The 22,453-nt window shown below is 45.7% G+C and overlaps 1 protein-coding gene across 4 annotated transcripts in view; it reads left to right on the top strand.

Annotated features, from left to right (window-relative positions):
• Nucleotides 1-22,453, top strand: part of FKBP15 (FKBP prolyl isomerase 15) — a 337,919-nt gene that overhangs the window by 22,841 nt on the left and 292,625 nt on the right. For all 4 annotated transcript variants that reach the window (XM_033960334.1, XM_033960337.1, XM_033960335.1 and 1 more), the window contains one exon: nucleotides 5,835-5,944. In XM_033960334.1, the coding sequence (XP_033816225.1) occupies nucleotides 5,835-5,944 (110 nt within the window). The remainder of the gene's footprint in view (nucleotides 1-5,834; nucleotides 5,945-22,453) is intronic.

Raw genomic sequence — 22,453 nt, forward strand, 5'->3', positions numbered from 1 at the left:
CAATATTGCTACTCCTGCCTTCTTTTTTACCGCTGGTGCAAATAAACATTGTTTTATCCACTTATCTGTCAGCTTCATAGACTCTGTTCCAGACAAATGTGTCTCTTGCAAGAAACATATATCTATATTTTGTTGTTTAATATATTCCAATACCTTTTTCCTTTTTATAGGGTGATTAAGGCCATTTACATTCAAAGAAAAAATTTTAAAACCCATTTTACAAATAAAATATAAAATACATATATAATCCACTCAAACATAAAATATACATTTTTTCTTTTTCCTTAAACCAATATATGAGTCTCCCTCCCTCCCCTCTTTCCCCATCCCCCCTATTCCCATCCCCCACCCTCCCCTCCCCTAACACAAATGCAAACTTCGAAACGCACATATTACTGAGCAAAAATAAACTCCCCACAGGCAATAACATACTCATTTTTCTTTCTCTAATCTTTCAAACAACCAACACTAAATTATCCTGCAGTCAATCCATTCTTCAATACCCTAAATACCTATATTTACTATAATTCTTTATTATATACTTCCCCTCTCATTCAAATTTCCAAACATTCTTCCATCCTATACCTCTAATATATTTATAAAAGTATATACCCAATATTTCGGAAACCATTTCTTACAATATATACCCCCCCAAGATTAATATTATTATTATTATTTTTTTTTTTTTAAGCTAAGTTTCTCACAACTTCAATGGAACATACATCACTCCATCCTATAATATTCATTTTTTTTTTTTTTTTTTAACCTTACATCAAAAGAAGGATCAAACATTTCAACCAAGCAGACCTCATATTTTTTTAAAACTCTCATTAATTTTCATTGCATCTTCAATCTATTACAGTCTATTCTCCATTCTGCACAACTGTAACACTTGTACATCTTCATCCTGCTGTTTCAGTCTCTTATTCCATCTTCTTGCAGATTGCTATTTCATCTTTCTCCAATAAAGTATTTTTGCAACATCATCCTTATATCTCAGTCAATTTCAGATGCAAATTGTAAATCTAAATAATGCTCAAGTCATTTCCATCAGTCCATCTTCACATCTTCTTCTCTTTACATCAATAGTCTTTTGTATTTTTCATCTTATTATATTCTAAGTTCCCACATTTCTCCAATGCAGCATTTATGTGTCCTCATATTATCTCAGTCACTCTCAAATGCAAATTATAAATTCACATTAAGAAACCATCCAAATCTTATAATTGTTCCTCATATTTTCTTCACTTCCTATATGCTCCATCTCTCTTCTTACCTTGTCAAAATCTTCTTTTCTTCTTTTCTTATTGTCTCTTTAAAATTTTTCATTTCTTTTCTTTAAATCTTGTTTGAAATGTTGATCCCCCTTAAACCTAACTGCAACAATTTTCTAGAAAATATTTTCTCCTTTTCTATTTTTTTTCCACTTTTTCCTTCTTTATAAAATATCTTTCAATTTTCACTCAAAAATATAAACCAAAAATAATCTAAGTATATTATTTATTACATTTTCTAAATAATTTCATGAAACCATAGGCAAATTATATTGATCTAGAAATTCCTGTAATTTGCCTGCTTCTTCAAAATTATAAGTTTTATTCTCATAAGTTACCCTCATAATAGCAGGGTATATCAATCCATATCTTGCTCCCATTGCTCTCAGTTTAGGTCTTAAATCCAAAAGCTGTTTTCTTTTGTAGGCTGTAGCTTTTGCAAAGTCAGGTACTATAAAGATCTTAGAATCCTGGCATTTAAGATCCTTGTTTGTTTTAGCCAGCTTTATAATCTCTACCACCTGCTGATGTCTTAGCAGCTTAAAGATTATTGGACGGGGACCCTTCTGACTATTTGATCTTTTCATCGGTATCCGATGTGCTCTTTCTATCTCCAAAGGAAAAGAACTTTTAAATGGCAAGATCTTTGGGATAAAATTAGTCACAAATTGAATAGGATCATTCTGCTCAATCCCCTCAGGTATCCCAATCAGACGCAAATTATTCCTTCTTTCACGATTTGATAAGTCTTCAAAATCCTTTTTCAACGCCTCTATTTCTCTGTGATCTTTTTTACACACCAGCATCTCTGCCTCAGATTTCTCAGCATGCTTTTCTAACTGCTCAATTTTGAAGTCAACTGCCTGCATTCTATTTGTCAGACTCTCTATTTCCTTCTTCACATCTTTTATATTTTTAGCGTTATCACTTACTATTTCTTTAATTTTCTGAAGTTCATTCATCAAATCACTGTTATCAATTTCTTCCTGAGGCAAAGGGACCGCTGTCGGGGATACCGAATCAATTTTTGTTCTTTTTTTACTTCCTGCTCCTGAATTCACCGGATTACTTTTACTAGTTTTACCCGAAGCCATTTCTTACTTCAATTCTCTCTTTTCCTTCACTTTTCTTTAATTTTAACTGCCAAAATCTTAATAAAATTTGCCTGTCACAACAGAGCTAATCCTCTACCCAGTCATCTTCGTGCGCTGCAAAGTTCTAGAATCTGACAAATGCCTGGATTAGTGCTCTTTACAAGATATTGCTCTTTTGGATTTTTGGGAATGGTTTCTTTTTTCTCCTTTTTGGGGGAGATTTTTTGTTTTTTTTTTACACTGTTCTTCTTTTTCCCAAAATTTACATTGATTATGAGCCAATGATAATAAAAGTAGGCATTGCACCTTTGGTGCACTGTGGATTCTCCACATTATTTATTTATTCATTCAATTTTCTATAGTATTCTCCCAGAGGAGCTCAGAACTGTTTACATGAATTTATTCAGGTACTCAAGCATTTTCCCTGCCTGCCCAGTGGGCACACCTTATGTCTCAAAGTTACAATAGGTGTGCCACAGGGCCCTGTCAGCTGTTTTGTTTAATCTCTATTTCATCCCCCTCTGTAGACTGCTGTGGTCCGCACAGGTCTCGTATCGGCTTTATGCGGATGATGTTTAGTTTAAGCTCCCTATTGATGGGGATTTTGGAAAGGCAGTTCAGCGGCGACAGAGATTAATAATTGAATGAATTGTAACATTGAAACTGAGTGTTCAGAAAACAAAGGTTATATGTTTTGTTTGTTCATTGGGATATGCTCTTCCTGATAGGTACTACTATTGCAATATCCACGGAGGTAAAATATTTAGGGGTTTTACTAGATTCTTGTCTGACGTTCAGGGGGCATGTATGTGCAGTGGTAAAAAAAGGTATTTTTTAAAAATTGTGTCTGTTGACATTTTACGCCCAAATTTGTCTGTCTCTATGTTTAGGACTGTCTTACACACTAATTTCATGCACTCACCTTGTGCAACTTACACATGACCCCTAGAGCCTTGACCCCGTGGCTGGAGTGTTTACCCAACTCCAGGCACTGGTAGCAGACGGGCATCTTGCACTGCACGCAGTACATGCTGTGGTTCTCCAGCTCGTGGTCTGTGCAGGTGGCGATCTTGCGGGGGCTCAGCTTGCGGCTCACCTGGCCCTGAGCGGGGGGTGCCAGACAGTGCTTAGCCAAGGGCCTGCAAGGCAGGTGGCTGTGCAGGTGGCAGGGCTTGCAGCAGAAGATATCACACTGCTCGCACATCACTGTTGCCTCCTTGGGGATCTTCACACAGAGCTGGTACTTGAGTGCCATCCCCTTGCTCTGCTGGTAGCGGTCGATGACCCTCTCGAGCACTCAGTTCCTGACGAAGCTGCGCAGCTCCCGCTTGTCCAGGATCAGGCTGCGGTGGCACTGCGGGCAGGCGATGCATGAGTTGCGGGGCACAGGCAGCAGGGAGGTAGTGTGTGGGTGGTGGGGCGGGAGCAGCATGACCGGTGGGAATATGCTGAGGGGGAAGCGTTTTAAAGGTGAGACAGTGAGACTAGGGGGGAATCCAGAGGACACTGAGAGGGAAGCATGTAATTTGAGGAAGACAGCCGAGCGCTTACCTAAATTAGCTGGGCGGAGCGCCCCGGCTAAAAGACGCTAATAATAATAATAATAACAGTTTATATATCGCAGGACCATGAAGTTCTATGCGGTTTACAATGATTAGAAATGTTACAGATTGAGTGAATAAACAAGTACAGACTTAGTGATTGATAGTTCTTGCGATCATTTGTTGAGGATTAAGATTGATTAGGTTGGTTTCCTAAGTATTTCAGGAACAGATGTGTTTTTAGGCGTTTTCTGAATTCTCCATAGGTAGTAGGCACGAGTAATTGTTCAAGGCCTTTACCCCATAATGCTGCTTGATGTGCGAGAAGATGTTGGTGATGACTTTTAAATTTACAGCCTCTAACCAGTGGAGAAACAAAGTTCAGATGTGAGCTTCGCTTCTGTATGTTGGTTGTGAAAGAGAAAAGGTCTGTTATGAATTTAGGGGCTAAGCCATAGAGTACCTTGAAGCAAAAACAACCAAACTTGAATTTCACACCTGCCTCCATCGGCAGCCAGTGGTGTCGCTTGGAAGGTGTCACGTGATCAAACTTCTTCAGTCCACAAAGTAGTCTAACCGCTGCATTTTGAACTAGTTGCAATCGCTGCATATACTTCTGGAGGAGTGCCAAGTAGGCGATGTTACAATAATCGAGTTGACTCAGTATAAGGCATCGAAGTAAACTCTGATGGACCGAAGCTTCCAGAGGGTGAGAAAGATTTTTCTGATCAAGGAGTCTACCTGGTCTTTCATAGTCAGGTTCTGGTCCAGTGTTACTCCCAATATCTTCATAGTAGTTTGAATGGGATAACTAAGGTTATTGATGCATATTGGGGCTTTAGTGTCGAGTGGGTATGGCGATGCTATGAAAAATTTTGTTTTCTCTGAGTTTAGTTTTAGTCTGAATTCAGTCATCCATTGCTCCATCCAATTTAGTACTTCTTTTGCTTTGGGGGTGACTTCTGAGACAGAATTGTCTGTAGTTGTTTAATCATTATTGCAGGGCAGGGGAGGTAGAGGATGTTGCAATAGTCTAGGATACTTAGGATTAGAGATTGTACTAGGAGCTGAAATTGTGTTTTTTCGAAGAATGCTGTAATAAACCTCTTGTACTTTCTTCACGCCTCTGACTTTGTGTGTCCAAGTGACCTTTCACTCCTAGATAGGTTCTTGTTAATGCTGACACAATGAGATATGGTTTTTACAATGTGCATGAGACTTGGACAAGTTTTAATGCAGCTACACAGTAAATATTTATTTTCATGGTCTGCAAGAGGGTCTGAATCTTCACCTTCACTTTTAATGAAAGTCTTACTCCTTATTCTCTTTCTCCACCTTCATTCTTATGAAGGTCTTAATTCTCCTCAGTCTTCTCCCCACTCAATGTGTCCTAGGCTGTTTTTTACTTTGGATGACTTGCGACTTAGACGCAAACGGACTTAGACGTCCCTTTCGATTATGCCCCTCCACGCTTTTTAGAGAGCTGCTTGTAAAGATTTCTAATCCTGTTTGTTTTGAGATAGTTGGGCTATTAAATCTTAACATTTCCCCCCTTTTGCAAAGCTGTGCTAGTGGCTGCAGCACATCAAAAGCCCTAAAGCCCTTTAAATCTCCATGGGCTTAGGGGCAGTTACTACAGCGGCAGTTGCTAGCATGGCTTTGTAAAAGGGGGGGAGGGGTTTAGTTATAAGATACTTGACCTTGATTCAAGCTTTAGTATATGCTCCTCATTTCCAGACTCTTAATGAAAATCACATTGTTGCAGATCTCCATTTAATCTTGCAAAAAACACAAACCTTGTAAGCCTTAATTGTTTGTGTGTCTCTTTAAACAATTAAACAAGTTGTCTTCATTTATTTAAAAGCTCTTTAAGAGTACTGGATTTTATGTAATTCATTTTTTATTATTGTTTTGTTTTATTTTAGGACCAAACTGGCTTCTCTTTTTGGACTGGATCAGAGAGCATTGGGCAAGGAGAATGAGTCCTTCCAGTACACTGCACCTAAACAGCCCAAAAAAGCACAAGCAGTAGCCAGTAAGTATATTAACAAAGGTATAGAAATTTTGCTTCATGAAGAGACTAAAACTAAAAATGAAATCAGGGTTTGTTTTCTTACCCAGCTTCTTTTCCTCCTCTCTCAGATCTGATGCTGAAAACTTCCTGTGGGTTTAGCTCAATTTTATCATGGGATAGCAAATCAGGAAGGATTTCACGAACTCTCATACCTGAATTGCCTTTAAATACATGCAAATGCATTAAACTTGCTATCCCGTGGCATGTAAAAAAAACCCAAAAAAACTCCCCCTCCCCCCTAGAAATTCTGGTCATGCAATTACTGGGGAAAATGTATACCAGCATCTTGGTTAAAAGTTACTTTTGGCACCTTCCTAGTCTTCTCTCTCTCCTCCCCCCCATGACCACTGTGCTCTGGATACTTGCATTGCCCTCCGTTGTGGTCTAGCCACCCCTCCTGTTCCCCCTAACAACATCCATGGTAGTCTAGTGGCCGAACCCCAAATTAAGAAAAACTAAATCGAAGAGAGTTTGAGGACAGGAGGTTCTGGAAAGTGTTGGAATTGAGAAAAGAGCCTTCCATTAGAGAATGACATGGTGGATATTACCCGCAGTCGTGTGTGTGTGTGTGGGCAGAAGCTTCTCCTGTAACGCAACTTCCGGTTGTGTCAGAAGAGAAGCTTCTGCTCACACACGCACGCTACTGCTTGCAGGCTCTGACGGCTTTGAAGAAGTTACTCAAAATGTGCCGCAAAGGTAAAGGGAAGGGAAGGAGGGAGATAGATAGATTCGGGTAGGTAGGAAGGAGGGAGGGGGCCGTGCAAGGGGTGCTAAAGGGCGGGGAGGTGGCGAGAGGGAAGGGTGGTGGAGGAAAGGAACAGACGCTTAAAGGAATAGTAGTCGCGGGGACGGGGCAGGGACAGTGGTCGTGGGGATGGGGCAGTGACAGGGACGGTAGTCGCAGGGACGGGGACAAAATTTTTCCCCGTGTCATTCTCTACCTTCTATCTCTGCCTGCAACGTTTATAGACTCCATCCCTCTCTCCCTTTAAATCAGCCAGCTAGCTCTGTTTCAGAGTGAGGTGAGAAAGTTTGAGAATAGGAAATTCTGGAGAGTGTTGAAATTGAGGAAAGAGCTTTCCATGTCTACCTGCAGTGTTTACAGATTTCTCTTCCTTAACTCCATTTATCACCCAGCTCTGTTATAGATTGAGGTATATTAGCCAGCTGTGCTATACAGTGAGTGAGTTATGAGGAAATGAAGGGAATACCTTATATACTTGAATATGACGATCCAAATAAAAGTAGAGGTACCTTTTTTCCCCCCAAAAAAGAGGAAAAAAGGTTGACTCTAATATAAGCTGCAGGTGGTTAATATTCATGTGCTCTGCCCTGCCAGGGTCTGCATCCAACCCCCCTCACTCCCTGCCCTGTCAGGCTCTCTACCTTGTCCTCACACCTCCCTCCCTGCCAGGCTGTGTACCCTGTCCCACTTCCCTGTCCTGTACCCTAAACCCCTCTCTCCCGATGTCTTGCAGGCCTCCTGTATGACTTGGTGGGCCAGAATAGGAAAGATCCCTCCTGTCCCGGCTGACTTTGACAATCTTTTTATCTCTTTCCCGGCTCCCCCTGTGTATCTTTTTGAATCCCTGGTGGTCCAGTGGTGCACCGGGCAGGAGCGAGCTTTCTGCAGTTCTGCCCTGTGCTGAGCCCCTCCCTGAATGGCTGCCTTGAGTTCTCACAGCCCAGCGGTTTATCGGGCAGGAGCAATCTTTCTGTGCTCCTGCCTGGCCCTGAGCTGTTCTCATGGTAGCCATCATCGGGTTTACCGATCCTAAAACCCGACTGCTGTAGACCTATCATCGTGGGAGGAGCAAGAGCTGTTTTCAGTACAGGTAAGGGGGCCTGGAGGGAGAGGGGGCGTCTGGTGGCAGGAGGGAGTGGGCATCCCTCCTGCCATTTTTTTCTTGGTTCCGGAGGAGCGGAAATTTCTGGTGGTATGCCCACTCCCTCCTTCCACCAGATGCCCCTCCCCCTCTCCCATGCACCGTACCTGGAAGTTGGGAGCAGGAGGTACTAAAAACATTTCCCGCGACGACACTGGACCTTAGTCCCTCCCCTCTGATGGGCCTAAGACCCTGATTGGCTCAGATGCTTCAGGCCCCTCCCAAGGGAGGAGACTGAGGCATCTGAACCAATCAGGGCCTTATAGGCCCCTTCCCATGCATTACATGATGCACAGGGGAGGGGCCTAAGGCCCAGTGTCATCGTGGGAGGAGCTGGAGCTGTTTTCAGTACAGGTAAGGGGGCATGGGGGCCTGGAGATGGAGGGGCCGTCTGGTGGCAGGGGGGGTGGGCATTCCTCCTGCCATTTTTTCTTGGCTCGGGAGGGGGGGAGCATCCGGTGGTAGGAAGGAGTGGGCATCCCTACTATAATTTTTTTCTTGATTTAGGGGGGCAGCAGGAGCATCCGGTGGCAGGAAGGCATCCTTCCTGCCTTTTAAAAAAAAAAAAATTTTATTTGAGGGGGGGGTGACTGTGGGTTGCTGGCACGGGGGGGGGGGGCATGGCATGGCAGAAGCCCTAACAGCAGTGACAGGAGGCTGCTTTCCTTGTCACTTCTGTTAAGGCTGTGTGCATATCTCAATCGCTCAATGAGCGATTGAATTGGTTGGGTTTGCATGCAAATGATTTGCACCTCCGTTCAAATCGTTTACATGCAAACTTGATAATGAATCAATCGCTGTTGAAGAATCAGCCAGAGAATCGACCAACAACAATTAAGTCGCGATCTTTAGTGAATCTAGCCCTTAGTGCTTACAAATGAGTTAAGTGTTTCTGATGTTACAGTGGGTGATCATTTGGCATCCAGTGATCACTGCATGGTACGGTTTAATATTAAGATGGGTATAGAGAGGGCTCATTCAAAAGCAAAGGTTCTAGACCAGGGGTCAGTGGCGTACCTAGCATATGTGGTACCCGGGGCCCATCATTTTTTGACCCCCCCATCAGTATGAAAAACATGATTTTTAGTAACAATCCACACGTCACACAAGAGTGTACCTAGGAAAAGGCAGCATCTTACACACTGCAGTGAGCAGTACATCAATACACCCATTGTAAAACTAAACAAGCCAGACTAGTACAGATCAACCCTACACAGTCAATCCTAACAGAAAACCATGTCTTTTCAAACACAGAAAACACCTTCGCCTAGTATGTAATCACAAACTATCCCCTCCCCCTTTTACAAAACTGTAGTGTGGTTTTTAGCCATGGTGGTAACAGCTCAGATGCCAACGCTAAAAAACGCTCTACAGTTTTGTAAATGGGGAGATAGAATAAAAATACGTAGACAAAGATTAAACTGAAGCACCAAGAAGCTGGACTCTGCATACAATGCAACACCACAGAAACAGCGATGCATCTCCCCTAAAGCATCTTTTTGTCACTCTCTTCCTTTCATCCACTGTCTACCCTCTCTCTGCCCCTTCTATATATCTTCTCTCTTTCTATTCACTTTCTAGAAACTTTATGCCTCCCCCTTCCATCTCTCCCACACCCCCATAGTCTGGCATTTCACTCTCTCCTCTCCCTTCCCCCCACTTCCATCAGCATCTGCCCCCTTTCTCACCCTTCATCATGCTTCCATACCACCCTGACTCCCTTTTTCTCCTTCCACCACCCTTCCATCAGCAAGGTCCCGCGATGACTACTTCTGCTGCCTCTGCTCCAGAAGAGGTAAGTGACGTCGGAGGGGGGCTGGGCCGACAAATGCAGGGAGTTGCGGCAAGGTCCCGCAATGACTGCTGCTGCCGGTCAACCCCCCCTCCGATGTCACTTACCTCTTTCGAAGCAACGGCAGCAGAAGTAGTCATCGCGGGACCTTCGTGCACTTCAGCGTGGCTGCCAACTCTGCTCTGGAATAAATACGGCAGCCGCGCTCAGATGCTGTTTTCAGCAGCGCGGGAGCTTCCGGACCCGGCCGGATGTGCACTAGTGCTACTTGTTTCAGGAAAAAAAAATTTGATTCGATTCAGCCTATTGAATTGGTTTTTCGATTCGATTCGATTTTCATGCCCAATTGCTTTTTTTTTTTTTTTTTTTTTTCAAACATCCTGGTGGGTTTATTTTACAGCCTCTTCACCCTCTTTGCCTTCTCCTAACCACACTGGCGCTGTGGTGTAAACAAAATAAACAAACAAAAAAGACTTTTCCTCTCTCTGTTAAATCCTAGCTCACGTTTGCGGTCTAACACCAGCTCTGGCAGGATACATGTTTCAAATCTGACATATTGTAATCACAAAATGGAAAATAAAATTAGTTATCCCAGGACAAGCAGGCAGCATATTCTTGACTGATGGGTGACGGCACCGACGGAGCCCCGGTACGGACAATTTTAGAGTGATTGCACTCTAAGAACTTGGAAAGTTCTAGTAGGCCGCACCGCGCACGCGCGAGTGCCTTCCCGCCCGACAGAGGCGCGCGGTCCCCAGTTTCTTAGTTTCCGCGGAGCTAAGAAGACGCGTTTTCTTCAACGGCTGTTGAAGACTTTTTTCATATCGCCTTCCTGCTCGCGTAAACCCTTAAGGAAATATTATTTCCTTCATTTTCTTTTATTTTCTTTTCTTTAAAAAAAAAAAACAAAACTTTGGTTTTTTTTTTCACTTCTTTCAATTTCGCCCCGGCGGGGCCTGTTGCCACCATCGAGGCCTCGGCCTTCGATTTGGCAGAAGCCGTTTTTACCTTCATGCCCCCTCAACCTGGATTTAAGAAGTGCCAGCGGTGTGCACGACCAATTTCACTCACTGACCCACACAACTGGTGTCTACAGTGTCTTGGTCCTGACCATCGAGCGTCTACCTGCACCCGCTGTGCGACTTTAAAAAAGAGAACTCTGAAAAATCGGCAGATCCAGCAGCAATTATTGTTTGGTGCCGAGATGTCTGACTCTGCGGCACCGGCACCGACATCGGTCCCGTCTCAGTCGGCACCCACCTCGTCGACACCGCGCGATACCGCGTCGGCGTCGCATCCCTCAGGTAAGCCGGCTAAGAAGCCTTCCCCGTTGGAGCGTCCTCCGGTCTCAGTAGCAGCGAGCCCAGTCCTGCCGACCTCGAGGGGTCCACGGAAGCGCTCCGCCCCAATAGAGGTGAGCCCCTCGACCTCGGGTTCCTCATCCTCGGGGCGTAGAGCGGCACCGCAGGTACCGCAGAAGAAAAAGGCGGTACCGGTGCCTTCGCTGGACGAGCGGATCGCCGCTGTCCTGCAGGTGCAGCTTAAGGAACAGTTGCAACAACTCCTTCCTGCACTTTTGGCACCGAGCCTTCCGGTCCCGGTCTGGTCTGAGCCACCGGTACCGACAGTGGAGCAGCCCATTCTTTCGGCATCCACTTTGTCGGTACCGCTACATTCTGCTTCCTCGGTCTCCATGCCAGTCCTCGCACCGGAACCGAGAGCTCAACACCAGGCTGTTCAGACTTCGGCACCGATGCAGCCCTTAATGTCTCCCGGTACCGTGTCTATGAGGTCAGGTAAGTCGGCACGCAAATCCCGACACCTGGAACCCTCCACACCGGAATCTCGAGACCGCAGTTTTCAGATTCGGGATCCTGATCTGTGGGGTGACTCAGAGGACCCTCTTCTCTCTGAAGGGGAATGTTCATCTGGTGATGAGGATCCTTCTGCTTTAGACCCATCCTCTAGACCAGATGTAACCTCTTTCTCATCTTTTTTAAAAGAGATGTGTGACTCTCTCTCTATTCCCTTGGAGGCTGAGTCAAAGAAATCCAAAGCTTTACTTGATGCACTGGATTTTGACCAACCTCCAAGGGAATATCTCAAATTACCTCTCCATGACATCTTGAGAGAGACGTTTTACAAGAATTTAGAGACACCTTTGACCATACCTGGAGCCCCCCGCAAGTTAGACTCCTTATATAAAGTCATCCCGATTCCTGGATTTGACAAACCACAGCTCCCACATGAGTCTCTATTAGTGGAATCCACTCTAAAGAAATCCACGGGAGCTAGTGTATACGCCTCAGTCCCTCCTGGCAGAGAAGGTAAAGCCATGGACAAATTTGGCAAGAGGTTGTACCAGAATGCGATGTTAGCCAACAGGTCAGGGAATTACGCTTTCCACTTCTCATTCTATCTCAAGCATCTCATACAAAATCTGACTGCTTTTGAGAAGTACCTCCCTGACCGTAAGAAATCTGCCTTTCGCCAAATTTCTTCATCGCTCTTACAACTTCGAAAGTTCATGGTCAGGTCGATCTATGACACCTTTGAGCTGACCTCTCGGGCCACAGCTATGTCGGTGGCCATGCGCCGACTGGCATGGCTCAGAGTGTCAGAACTTGATGTCAATCATCAGGATCGACTGGCTAATGCACCTTGCCTGGGGGATGAGCTGTTTGGAGAATCCATGGACTCCACTACTCAAAAGCTTTCGGCTCATGAAACTAGGTGGGATACTCTCCTCAAAACAAAAAAGAAGACCCCACCTACCAGGCCTTTTCGTCAGCAATCGGCCTACCAGCGTCGATTTGTGGCTCGTCCTTTGCCACCGGCAGCTCAACAACCCAGGCGTCAGAGGCAACAACAAAGACAAAACACTAGACCTGCACAGCAGCAACAACAGGTGAAGCCTCCTCCTCCACAAAAACCTTCACAACCCTTTTGACTTGGTTCTCCAGGACATAGCCAGTATCCCTCCATCTGCCCATCTTCCCCTGCCTATAGGAGGACGCCTTACTCATTTCATAAGCCGTTGGGAAACCATCACCTCGGACCAGTGGGTCCTCAACATCATCCACCACGGCTACTCTCTCAACTTTCAGACTCTTCCTGCCCAAGGTCTACCAAAAGAGTCTGCTTTGAACACTCCTCAGTCTTCCCTCCTTCTTCAAGAGGTTCAATCCCTCCTCCTTCTGAACGCCATAGAGGAAGTTCCTCTAGATCAAAAGGGGCAAGGATTCTACTCCCGTTATTTTCTAGTTCCCAAAAAGACAGGAGATCTCAGACCCATCCTAGATCTTCGCGATCTAAACAAATGCTTGGTCAAAGAGAAATTCAGAATGCTTTCTCTGGCCACTCTTTACCCTCTTCTCAATCAAGGCGACTGGCTATGTTCCCTCGATCTCAAAGAAGCATACACTCATATACCGGTCAATCTGGCCTCCAGACAGTACCTATGCTTCATGATCAATCGTTGTCATTACCAATACAAGGTGCTGCCCTTCGGTCTTGCCTCCTCTCCAAGAGTGTTCACCAAATGTCTGATTGTGGTGGCTGCCTTTCTACGCTCTCACCACCTTCAGGTCTTTCCTTACCTGGACGACTGGTTAATCAAGGCCAATTCATCTCAGACTGTTCTCCTGGCCACCAACCAAACCATCCTGTTTCTTCAACTTCTGGGGTTCGAGATCAATCTACCCAAATCTCATCTCATCCCCACTCAGAGATTCAATTCATCGGAGCTGTCTTGCACACAGTCCTCATGAGAGCGTTCCTGCCATCCAACCGTCTTCAAACGCTTCAATCTCTATGTCAGCAGGTGCTTACACAACATTCCATCTCTGCCAAGCAAATGATGATACTCTTGGGTCACATGGCCTCCACAGTTCATGTCACACCCTTCGCACGTCTTCACCTGCGCACTCCTCAATGGACCCTAGCTACCCAGTGGTCCCAAGCGATGAATCCTTGCTCACGTCACATATCTGTGACATCATCTCTTCGTCAGTCTCTACAATGGTGGTTGATATCCTCAAATCTCTCCAGAGGTCTTCTCTTCCATCTACCTCCTCATCAACTTATCATCACCACCGATGCCTCCCCTTACGCCTGGGGAGCTCATTTGAACGAGTTCCAAACTCAAGGACTTTGGACAGCTCAGGAAATGAAGCATCACATCAATTTCCTGGAACTCAGAGCGATGTTTTATGCCCTCAAGGCCTTCCAACATTTTCTCTTTCCTCAAGTCCTCCTGCTGTGCACAGACAATCAAGTTGCGATGTACTACATCAACAAACAGGGTGGGACAGGCTCTCGCCTCTTGTGCCAGGAAGCCCAGAAGATCTGGACTTGGGCCATAAATCACCATCTATTCCTGAAAGCTATCTACATTCAGGGAGAAAAGAATTCCTTAGCGGACAAGCTCAGCAGAATTCTCCAGCCTCACGAGTGGGCACTCGATCCTTTCACTCTACAGTCCATCTTCGCTCAATGGGGCACTCCTCAGATAGACCTTTTTGCAGCTCCTCACAATCACCAGCTGCCCCTTTTTTGCTCCAGACTTTACTCTCCTCACCGTCTGGCAGCGGATGCATTTCTCCTCGACTGGTCCAATCTGTTCCTGTACGCTTTCCCTCCTCTGCCTCTCATGTTGAGAACCTTGTTCAAGCTCAAGAGGGAACGAGCCACCATGATTCTGATTGCTCCGAGGTGGCCCAGGCAACATTGGTTCTCCCTTATACTTCAACTCAGTTCCAGGGAACCTTTTCTTCTTCCACTGTTTCCTTCTCTGCTTACACAGCATCAGGAGACCCTTCTACATCCCAACCTTCAGTCTCTGCACCTGACAGCTTGGTATCTCTCGGGCTGACTTCTCATGATACTCTTTTGTCTCAGCCCGTTCGTTCCATTCTAGATGCCTCCAGGAAACCAGCCACTCTGCAATGTTACCATCAGAAGTGGACACGATTTTCTTCCTGGTGTCTTCTTCATCATCTTGATCCCACTTCCCTGGCAGTGGAGACATTGTTGGATTATCTGCTTTCTTTGTCTGACTCTGGCCTTAAGTCTACGTCCATCAGAGTCCACCTCAGTGCCATTGCTGCTTTTCATGAGCCGGTTCATGGAAAACTTCTCTCAGCTCATCCCCTGGTGTCCAGGTTCATGCGGGGTCTTTTCAATGTGAAACCACCTCTTAAAGCCCCTCCTGTTATCTGGGATCTCAATGTGGTTCTTTCCGCCTTAATGAAGCCTCCATTTGAACCTTTGGCTACCACTCCTTTCAAGTTTCTCACTTGGAAAGTACTTTTCCTTATTGCTCTTACCTCTGCCAGGAGGGTCAGTGAGCTACATGCACTAGTTGCAGATCCACCTTTTACGGTCTTTCATCATGACAAGGTGGTTCTGTGTACACATCCAAAGTTTCTCCCTAAGGTTGTCTCTGAATTCCATCTCAACCAATCCATTGTTCTGCCTGTCTTCTTTCCGAAACCTCACTCTCATTCTGGGGAACAGGCTCTGCATACTTTGGATTGTAAGAGGGCTCTAGCTTACTATCTAGAGCGTACGAAACCCCACAGATCAGTTCCCCAACTCTTTCTGTCCTTTGATCCGAATAAATTGGGACGTCCTGTTTCTAAACGTACGTTGTCTAATTGGCTGGCAGCGTGCATTTCATTCTGTTATGCTCAGACCAGACTGACACTGGAAGGTTCTGTCACGGCCCATAGAGTCCGAGCGATGGCAGCATCTGTAGCTTTCCTCCGTTCCACTCCTATTGAGGAAATCTGCAAGGCTGCTACTTGGTCCTCAGTTCATACTTTTACATCTCATTATTGTCTGGATGCATTCTCCAGACGGGATGGACACTTCGGCCAATCTGTTTTGCAAAATTTGTTTTCCTAATGGCCAACCTTCCCTCCATCCCTCTTTTTGTTAGCTTGGAGGTCACCCATCAGTCAAGAATATGCTGCCTGCTTGTCCTGGGATAAAGCACAGTTACTTACCGTAACAGGTGTTATCCAGGGACAGCAGGCAGATATTCTTGCGTCCCACCCACCTCCCCGGGTTGGCTTCTTAGCTGGCTTATCCTAACTGGGGACCGCGTGTCTCTGTCGGGCGGGAAGGCACTCGCGCGTGCGCGGTGCGGCCTAATAGAACTTTCCAAGTTCTTAGAGTGCAATCACTCTAAAATTGTCCGTACCGGGGCTCCGTCGGTGCCGTCACCCATCAGTCAAGAATATCTGCCTGCTGTCCCTGGATAACACCTGTTACGGTAAGTAACTGTGCTTTTTTCTACCTTTTGTTGTCTGGTCATTATTGAAATCTTGTTGGTCCCAGGCTCTGGTTGTCTTCTGATAACTTGCTTGCCAGAGTCTCCTTCTTTCTCCGTGCTAACCATCCATCTGCCATCTCTGTCCTCCCCTTCCGTTTTCCTTCCTTCCCTCGGAGGTCTAGCATCTTTCTTTTTTTTTTCATCTCCATCCACAGATCCACCTTTTCTTAACTACCCTTTCATCCAGCATCTCTCCCTCCTTCCCCACCACCCAAGGGTCCACCATCTCTCCCTTTCTTTTCCCAACTACCCTTCTATCCAGTATCTCTATCCCCCCCAACACTATCCCTTGTGTCCAACATCTCTCCCTTTCCTCCTTAAATCCCATTGTCCATCATCTCTCTCCCTCTCCTTTGTTTTTAGACCCATTATTTCTTACTGGAACGGATTATGCTCGTAATCCAAGGTACCACTGTACATCAAAGGAGGGAATTGAATCTACAGGAGAGAACACGCCACAACAGACGGATAAGTTAAAGTCTCTATGGGTCAAAATTAAATGGACTGGAAACGAAGATCGGCATCTACTAACGACCCCCAGGGCAGTCCGAAGAAATTGATGGAGAAATGACGGACGAGATTAAATGCAACTGCAAGGGAGGCAACGCAGTTATCATGGGTGACTTCAACTATCCGGGGATAGACTGGAATCTAGGCACCTCTGGCTGCGCTAGGGAGACCAAGTTCCTGGATGCTGTCAAGGAAAATGCAAGAGGAAATGCAATTCTGGACTTAATTATAAATGGACTGCGAGGATCGGCACAAAGTGTAGAAGTAGAAGGGATGCTGAGAAACAGTGTACACAATATGATCCGCTTCGCATTGGACACAGGGGCAAAACATCGGTCCAGAACGACTGCCCTGGCACTGAACTTCTAAAAAGGGAATTACGAAGGGATGAGACTCATGGTGGGGAAGAAGATTAAGAAGAGGATAAGCACTGTAAAAACGCTAGCTTGGTCCCTTTTTAAGGACACAGTCACCAAGGTGCAAAATCTATATATACCACCTATCAACAAGGGATCCAAGAGGAAAAAGAACAAGGAACCAGCATGGCTCACTGTAGAGGTGAAGGAAGCGATCAGAGACAAGAAAACTTTGTTTAAGGAATGGAATAGGTCAAGAATGGACGAAAACTAGAATAAGCACAAACAACATCAACGCAGGTGCCATAAGGCAGTAAGGGAAAATGACCTGCAAAGGAAGCGGTGGGACCGTTGGATAACCATGGAAAAAGGGAGTGCTAAAGGAGGACAAAGCAATCGCTGACAAACTGAACACATTTTTTGTGTCTGTATTTACCGAAGAGGATAACACAGCATACCGGAACTCATCAGGCTATATGCTGGAAACGAAGATGGGAAACTGACAGGGTTGACGGTCAGTGTAGAAGAGGTATGCTGGAGATCGATAGGCTTAAGAGCGAAAGCATCCATCCGAGGGTCATCAAGGAACTGAAAGGGACTATAGCTGAACTGCTTCAACTAATAGCCAATCTGCCGATCAAATCGGGAAAGATTCCAGAAGACTGGAAGGTGGCGAATGTTATGCCGATCTTCAAAAAAGGTTTGAGGGGCGATCCGGGAAACTACAGACCGGTGAGTCTGACCTTGGTACCGGGAAAGATGGTAGAGGCACTGATAAAGGACCGCATCATTGATCACCTTGACGGATACGATCTGATGAGGACCAGCCAACAAGGCTTCAGCAAAGGACGATCTTGCTTGACGAACTTTCTGCATTTCTTCGAGGGAGTAAACAAGCAGATATATCTGGATTTTCAGAAGGTGTTCGACAAAGTTCCATATGAACAACTACTTCAGAAAATTGCGAGCCATGGATTTGAGGGTGAAATACTCACCTGGATTAAAAACTGGCTGGAGCATAGGAAACAGAGAGTGGGGGGGGTAGATGTACAATACGCGGAGTGGAAGAGCATCACCAGGGGGGTGCCGCAGGGCTTGATGCTTGGACCTGTGCTCTTTAACATCTTTATAAATTATTTGGATATTTGTACGACGAGTGAGGTGATTAAATTTGTGGACGATACAAAGTTATTCAGAGTAGTGAAGTCACAGGGGGATTGTGAAGATCTGCAATGTGACATAATCAAGCTGGAGAAATGGGCATTGACATGGCAAATGAGGTTCAACATGTATAAGTGTAAAGTGATGCATGTCGTTAACAAAAATCTCATGCACGAATACAGGATGTCCGGGGTGGTACTTGGAGAGACCTCCCAGGAAAGAGACTTGGGAGTTCTGATTGACTAGTCGCTGAAGCCGTCCGTACAATGTACGGCGGCGGCGAAAAGGGCAAACAGAATGCTAGGAATGATAAAAAAAGGGGATCACAAACAGATCGGAGAAGGTTATCATGCCACTGTACCGGGCCATGGTGCGCCCTCACCTGGAGTACTGTGTCCAGCACTGGTCGCCATACATGAAGGAGGACATGGTACTACTCGAAAGGGTCCAGAGAAGAGTGACTAAAATGGTTAAGTGGCTGGAGGAGTTGCTGTACAGTGAGAGATTGGAGAAACTGGGCCTCTTCTCCCTTGAAAAGAGGAGATTGAGAGGGGACATGATCGAAACATTCAAAATACTGAAGGAATAGACTTAGCAGATAAAGACAGTTTGGTCACCCTCTCCAAGGTAGGGAGAACGAGAGTACACTCTCTAAAATTGAAAGGGGATAGATTCCGTACAAACATAAGGAAGTTCTTCTTCACCCAGAGAGTGGTAGAAAATTGGAACGCTCTTCCAGAGTCTGTTATAGGGGAAAACACCCTCCAGGGATTCAAGACAAAGTTGGACAATTTCCTGCTAAACTGGAATGTACGCAGGTGAGGCTGGACTCATTTAGAGCACTGGTCTTTGACCTGGGGGCTGCTGGGCACAATGGACCACTGGTCTGACCTAGCAGCGGCAATTCTTATGTTCTTCTTTTCTCTCAGTGGGGGAGTCCTTAGATAGATCTCTTCATGTCTCCCCACAACAACAAACTGCCTCAGTTCTGCTCCAGGATATACTCTCCTCACTGACTAGAGGCAGATGCTTTTCTTCTGGAATAGACGGACAAGTTTCTCTATGCGTTCCTCCATTCCTTTTGATTCTCAGGACTCTTATCAAACTCAAGACCGAACATGCCACTATGATTCTGATAGTTTCCAGGCAACCGTGGTTCTCCCTTCTACTTCAACTCAGCAGCAGGGAGCCATTTTTTCTACCAGTTTTTCCATCTCTGCTTACACAGAGTCATCACAACCTGCAGTCTCTACACCTGATAGCTTGATACCTCTCAATCTGTTAGGGACATTTTAGAGGCTTCCAGGAAGCCTGCCACTAGACAATGCTATCACCAAAAATGGCCTAGATTTTCTAATTGGTGCATCACATATCGCAAGGATTCTTTTTATTTCTTTATAATAATTTATATTCCGCATATCCTACAATTCTATGCGGATTACAAATTATTCAAGCATTTTTCCCTAACTGTCCTCAAGCTACCTCCTTGTCTTCTGTCTTGGATTATCTTTTGCACTTATATACCTCTGGCCTCAAGTCAACATCCATTCGAGTCCATCTCAGTGCAGTTGCTGCTTTCCATCAGCCGGTAGAAGGGGAAACCCCTCTCTGCTCATCCTGTGGTTTCCAGATTCATGTATGGACTATTCAATGTCAAACTACCTCTCAAGCCTCCTCTAGTGGTTTGGGATTTCAATGTTGTCCTTGCTCAATTGATGAAGCCTCCTTTTGAACCAATGGCCTCGGCTCATCTCAATATCTCACTTGGAAAGTGGTTTTTCTTATTGCTCTTACATCTGCTCAGAGAGTCAGTGAGCTACAAGCTTTAGATGCTGATTCACCTTTCACAGTATTCCATTATGACAAGGTGGTCCTCCGTACTCATCCTAAATTTTTACCTAAAGTGGTTTCAGATTTTCATCTCAGTTAATCCATTGTGCTTCCAGTGTTTTTTCCAAGGCCTCATTCTCACTCTGGAGAATCGGCTCTTCATACTCTGGACTGCAAGCGTGCTTTGGCCTTCTACTTAGACCACTCCAAACCACATAGAACTGCTCCTCAACTTTTTGTTTCCTTTGATCCAAACAAATTAGGGCATCCAATTTCCAAGCGCACCCTCTCCAACTGGATGTCTGCTTGCATCTCTTTCTGCTATGCCCAGGCTGGACTGCATCTACAGAGTCGAGTCACAGCCCACAAAGTCAGAGCCATGGCGGCCTCTGTAGTTTTCCTCAGATCTACTCCTAATGAGGAAATTTGCAAGGCTGCCACCTGGTCCTCGGTTCCTACCTTCACCTCTCATTATTGTCTGGATGCTTTCTCCAGACAGGATGGCCATTTTGGCCAGGCAGTATTACAAAATTTATTCTCCTGAATTGCTAACGCTTCCACCATCCCATTCTGGTTAGCTTTGAGGTCACCCACATGTGAGAATAGGCTGCCTGCTTGTCCTGGGATAAAGCACAGTTACTTACTGTAGCAGGTGTTAGCCAGGGACAGCAAGCAGCTATTCTCACAACCCACACACCTCCCCTGGTTGGCTTCTCTGCTAGCTATTTGAACTGAGGAGACGCGCCCTACGCTGGGCGGGAAGTCATTTGTGCATGTGCAGTGCAGTAGTCACAAAACTTCTAGAGTTTCTACAAGCAAGTCTGCTTGCGAGGCTATCCGCATCCGGGGCTCCGTGGATGACGTCATCCACATGTGAGAATAACTGCCTGCTGTCCCTGGATAACACCTATTATGGTAAGTAACTGTACTTTAACCAAAGACAGCAGGCAGATATTCTCACAACCCACCCACCTCCCCTGGTTGGTTTCTTAGCTTGCTTACGAAACTGAGGTACCGCGAGCCTACGTTGGGCGGGAAGGCACTTGCTCATGTGTGGTGCGGGCAGTCGCAAGGTTTTCTTAAAACTTGAAGTGACAGTGCACTTTTAATACTGTCTGCACCAGGGCTTCGTGGATGATGTCACCCACATATCTGCCTGCTGTCCCTGGATAACAAACGTTTACGGTAAGCAATTGTGCTTTCTCTGAGGACAGCAGGTACCGTATTTTCACTCAAATACCGCACACCCGTGTAAAACGTCAGAGAAAGGGCGGGACCGCCGGAAGAGGAAGCAGCGTAGGCGCAGGGCTAAGAGAAGGGGCAGGACCGCCGGCAGAGGAAGCAGCAGGACGACGGTAGGCAGCTTCTACATGATGGGGGGTGGGGAGGCTGTGGGGGTGCGAGCGGTCCTTCGGGGTGGGGGTGCGAGCGGTCCTGCGGGGTGAATCGGACGTCGGTGGGGGGGAACTATGTAAAAAAAAAGGGGATAACGCGCTCACGAATATAACACGCATGGTTATACTCGGTTTGTAAAAATCGTGTATAACGCGCGCGTTATATGCGTGAAAATACGGTATATATTCTCACAACTCGCTCATCTCCACTAGTTTGCTTCTTAGCTTTCTTACTGAAGTGCAGGCCTCGAAAGAACCCTCTACAATTTTATTTTTTTGTTGTTGTTGATAATTACTGTTGATCTCTTAGGGAGAGGAGTATATAGTAGATGCTGTGGCTATGCAGACTGAATGGGCCATTTGACCTTTATCTGCTATCATATTTCTATGTTTATAATAGTTTAAACACATGTAACCTATGCCTGTTCTTTAGGCCTAAAGTATTTTTTCCATGCATTTTTAAAGGGTTACCATTGTCTCCTGTATTATCTGACTTTTCACTTATTTGACACTTTGGTCCTGTTCAAGTAGGATAATCAAGACTATACTATAATGTTTGTAAAATATATTTTACACAACTCCCTTTGAACATCCGTTTGTGAAGACATGAGGCAGTATATAATTGTATACACTTCTCCCTCGGTATTCACGGGAGATAGGGGCAGAGCCGGATCGCGAATTGAGAAAAACCGCAAATATCTTCTCGTCCGGCTCTGACCCATCCCCGCCTTCCCCTCAGCATTCTGGTCTTACCTGGTGGTCTAGCAGGCTTTCGGGGCAGAAGCGATCTTCCTACGCTCCTGCCCCGTGCAGATCGCCAATAGGAAATGACTGCCGTGAGTTCCCATAGTCTCTCAAGACTATGACGGGAGCTCACAGCAGCCATTTCCTATTGGCAATCTACAAGGGGCAGGAGCGTAGGAAGATCGCTCCTGCCCCGAAAGTCCGCTAGACCACCAGGTAAGGCCAGGATGCCGGGAGGAAGGCTGGAGAGAGGTGGAAACATGCTAAACCATGGGGGGTTCCCCCTCCCCCTGCCCCTCCCCAATAAAAATCGCGAATATGTGAAATCATGAGTGTTGAAACCGCAAATGGGGAGGGGGAAGTGTATGTTCTGCTGTCCTGATTAGAAAGGACAGGCTGCAATTGTCAACATGAGATTTAGAGCTAGCAGTGCAAATAATTGCGAGACTAGCCTGGATGT

Source organism: Geotrypetes seraphini, chromosome 10 (genome assembly GCF_902459505.1).
Source record: "Geotrypetes seraphini chromosome 10, aGeoSer1.1, whole genome shotgun sequence".
Classification (NCBI taxonomy): domain Eukaryota; kingdom Metazoa; phylum Chordata; class Amphibia; order Gymnophiona; family Dermophiidae; genus Geotrypetes; species Geotrypetes seraphini.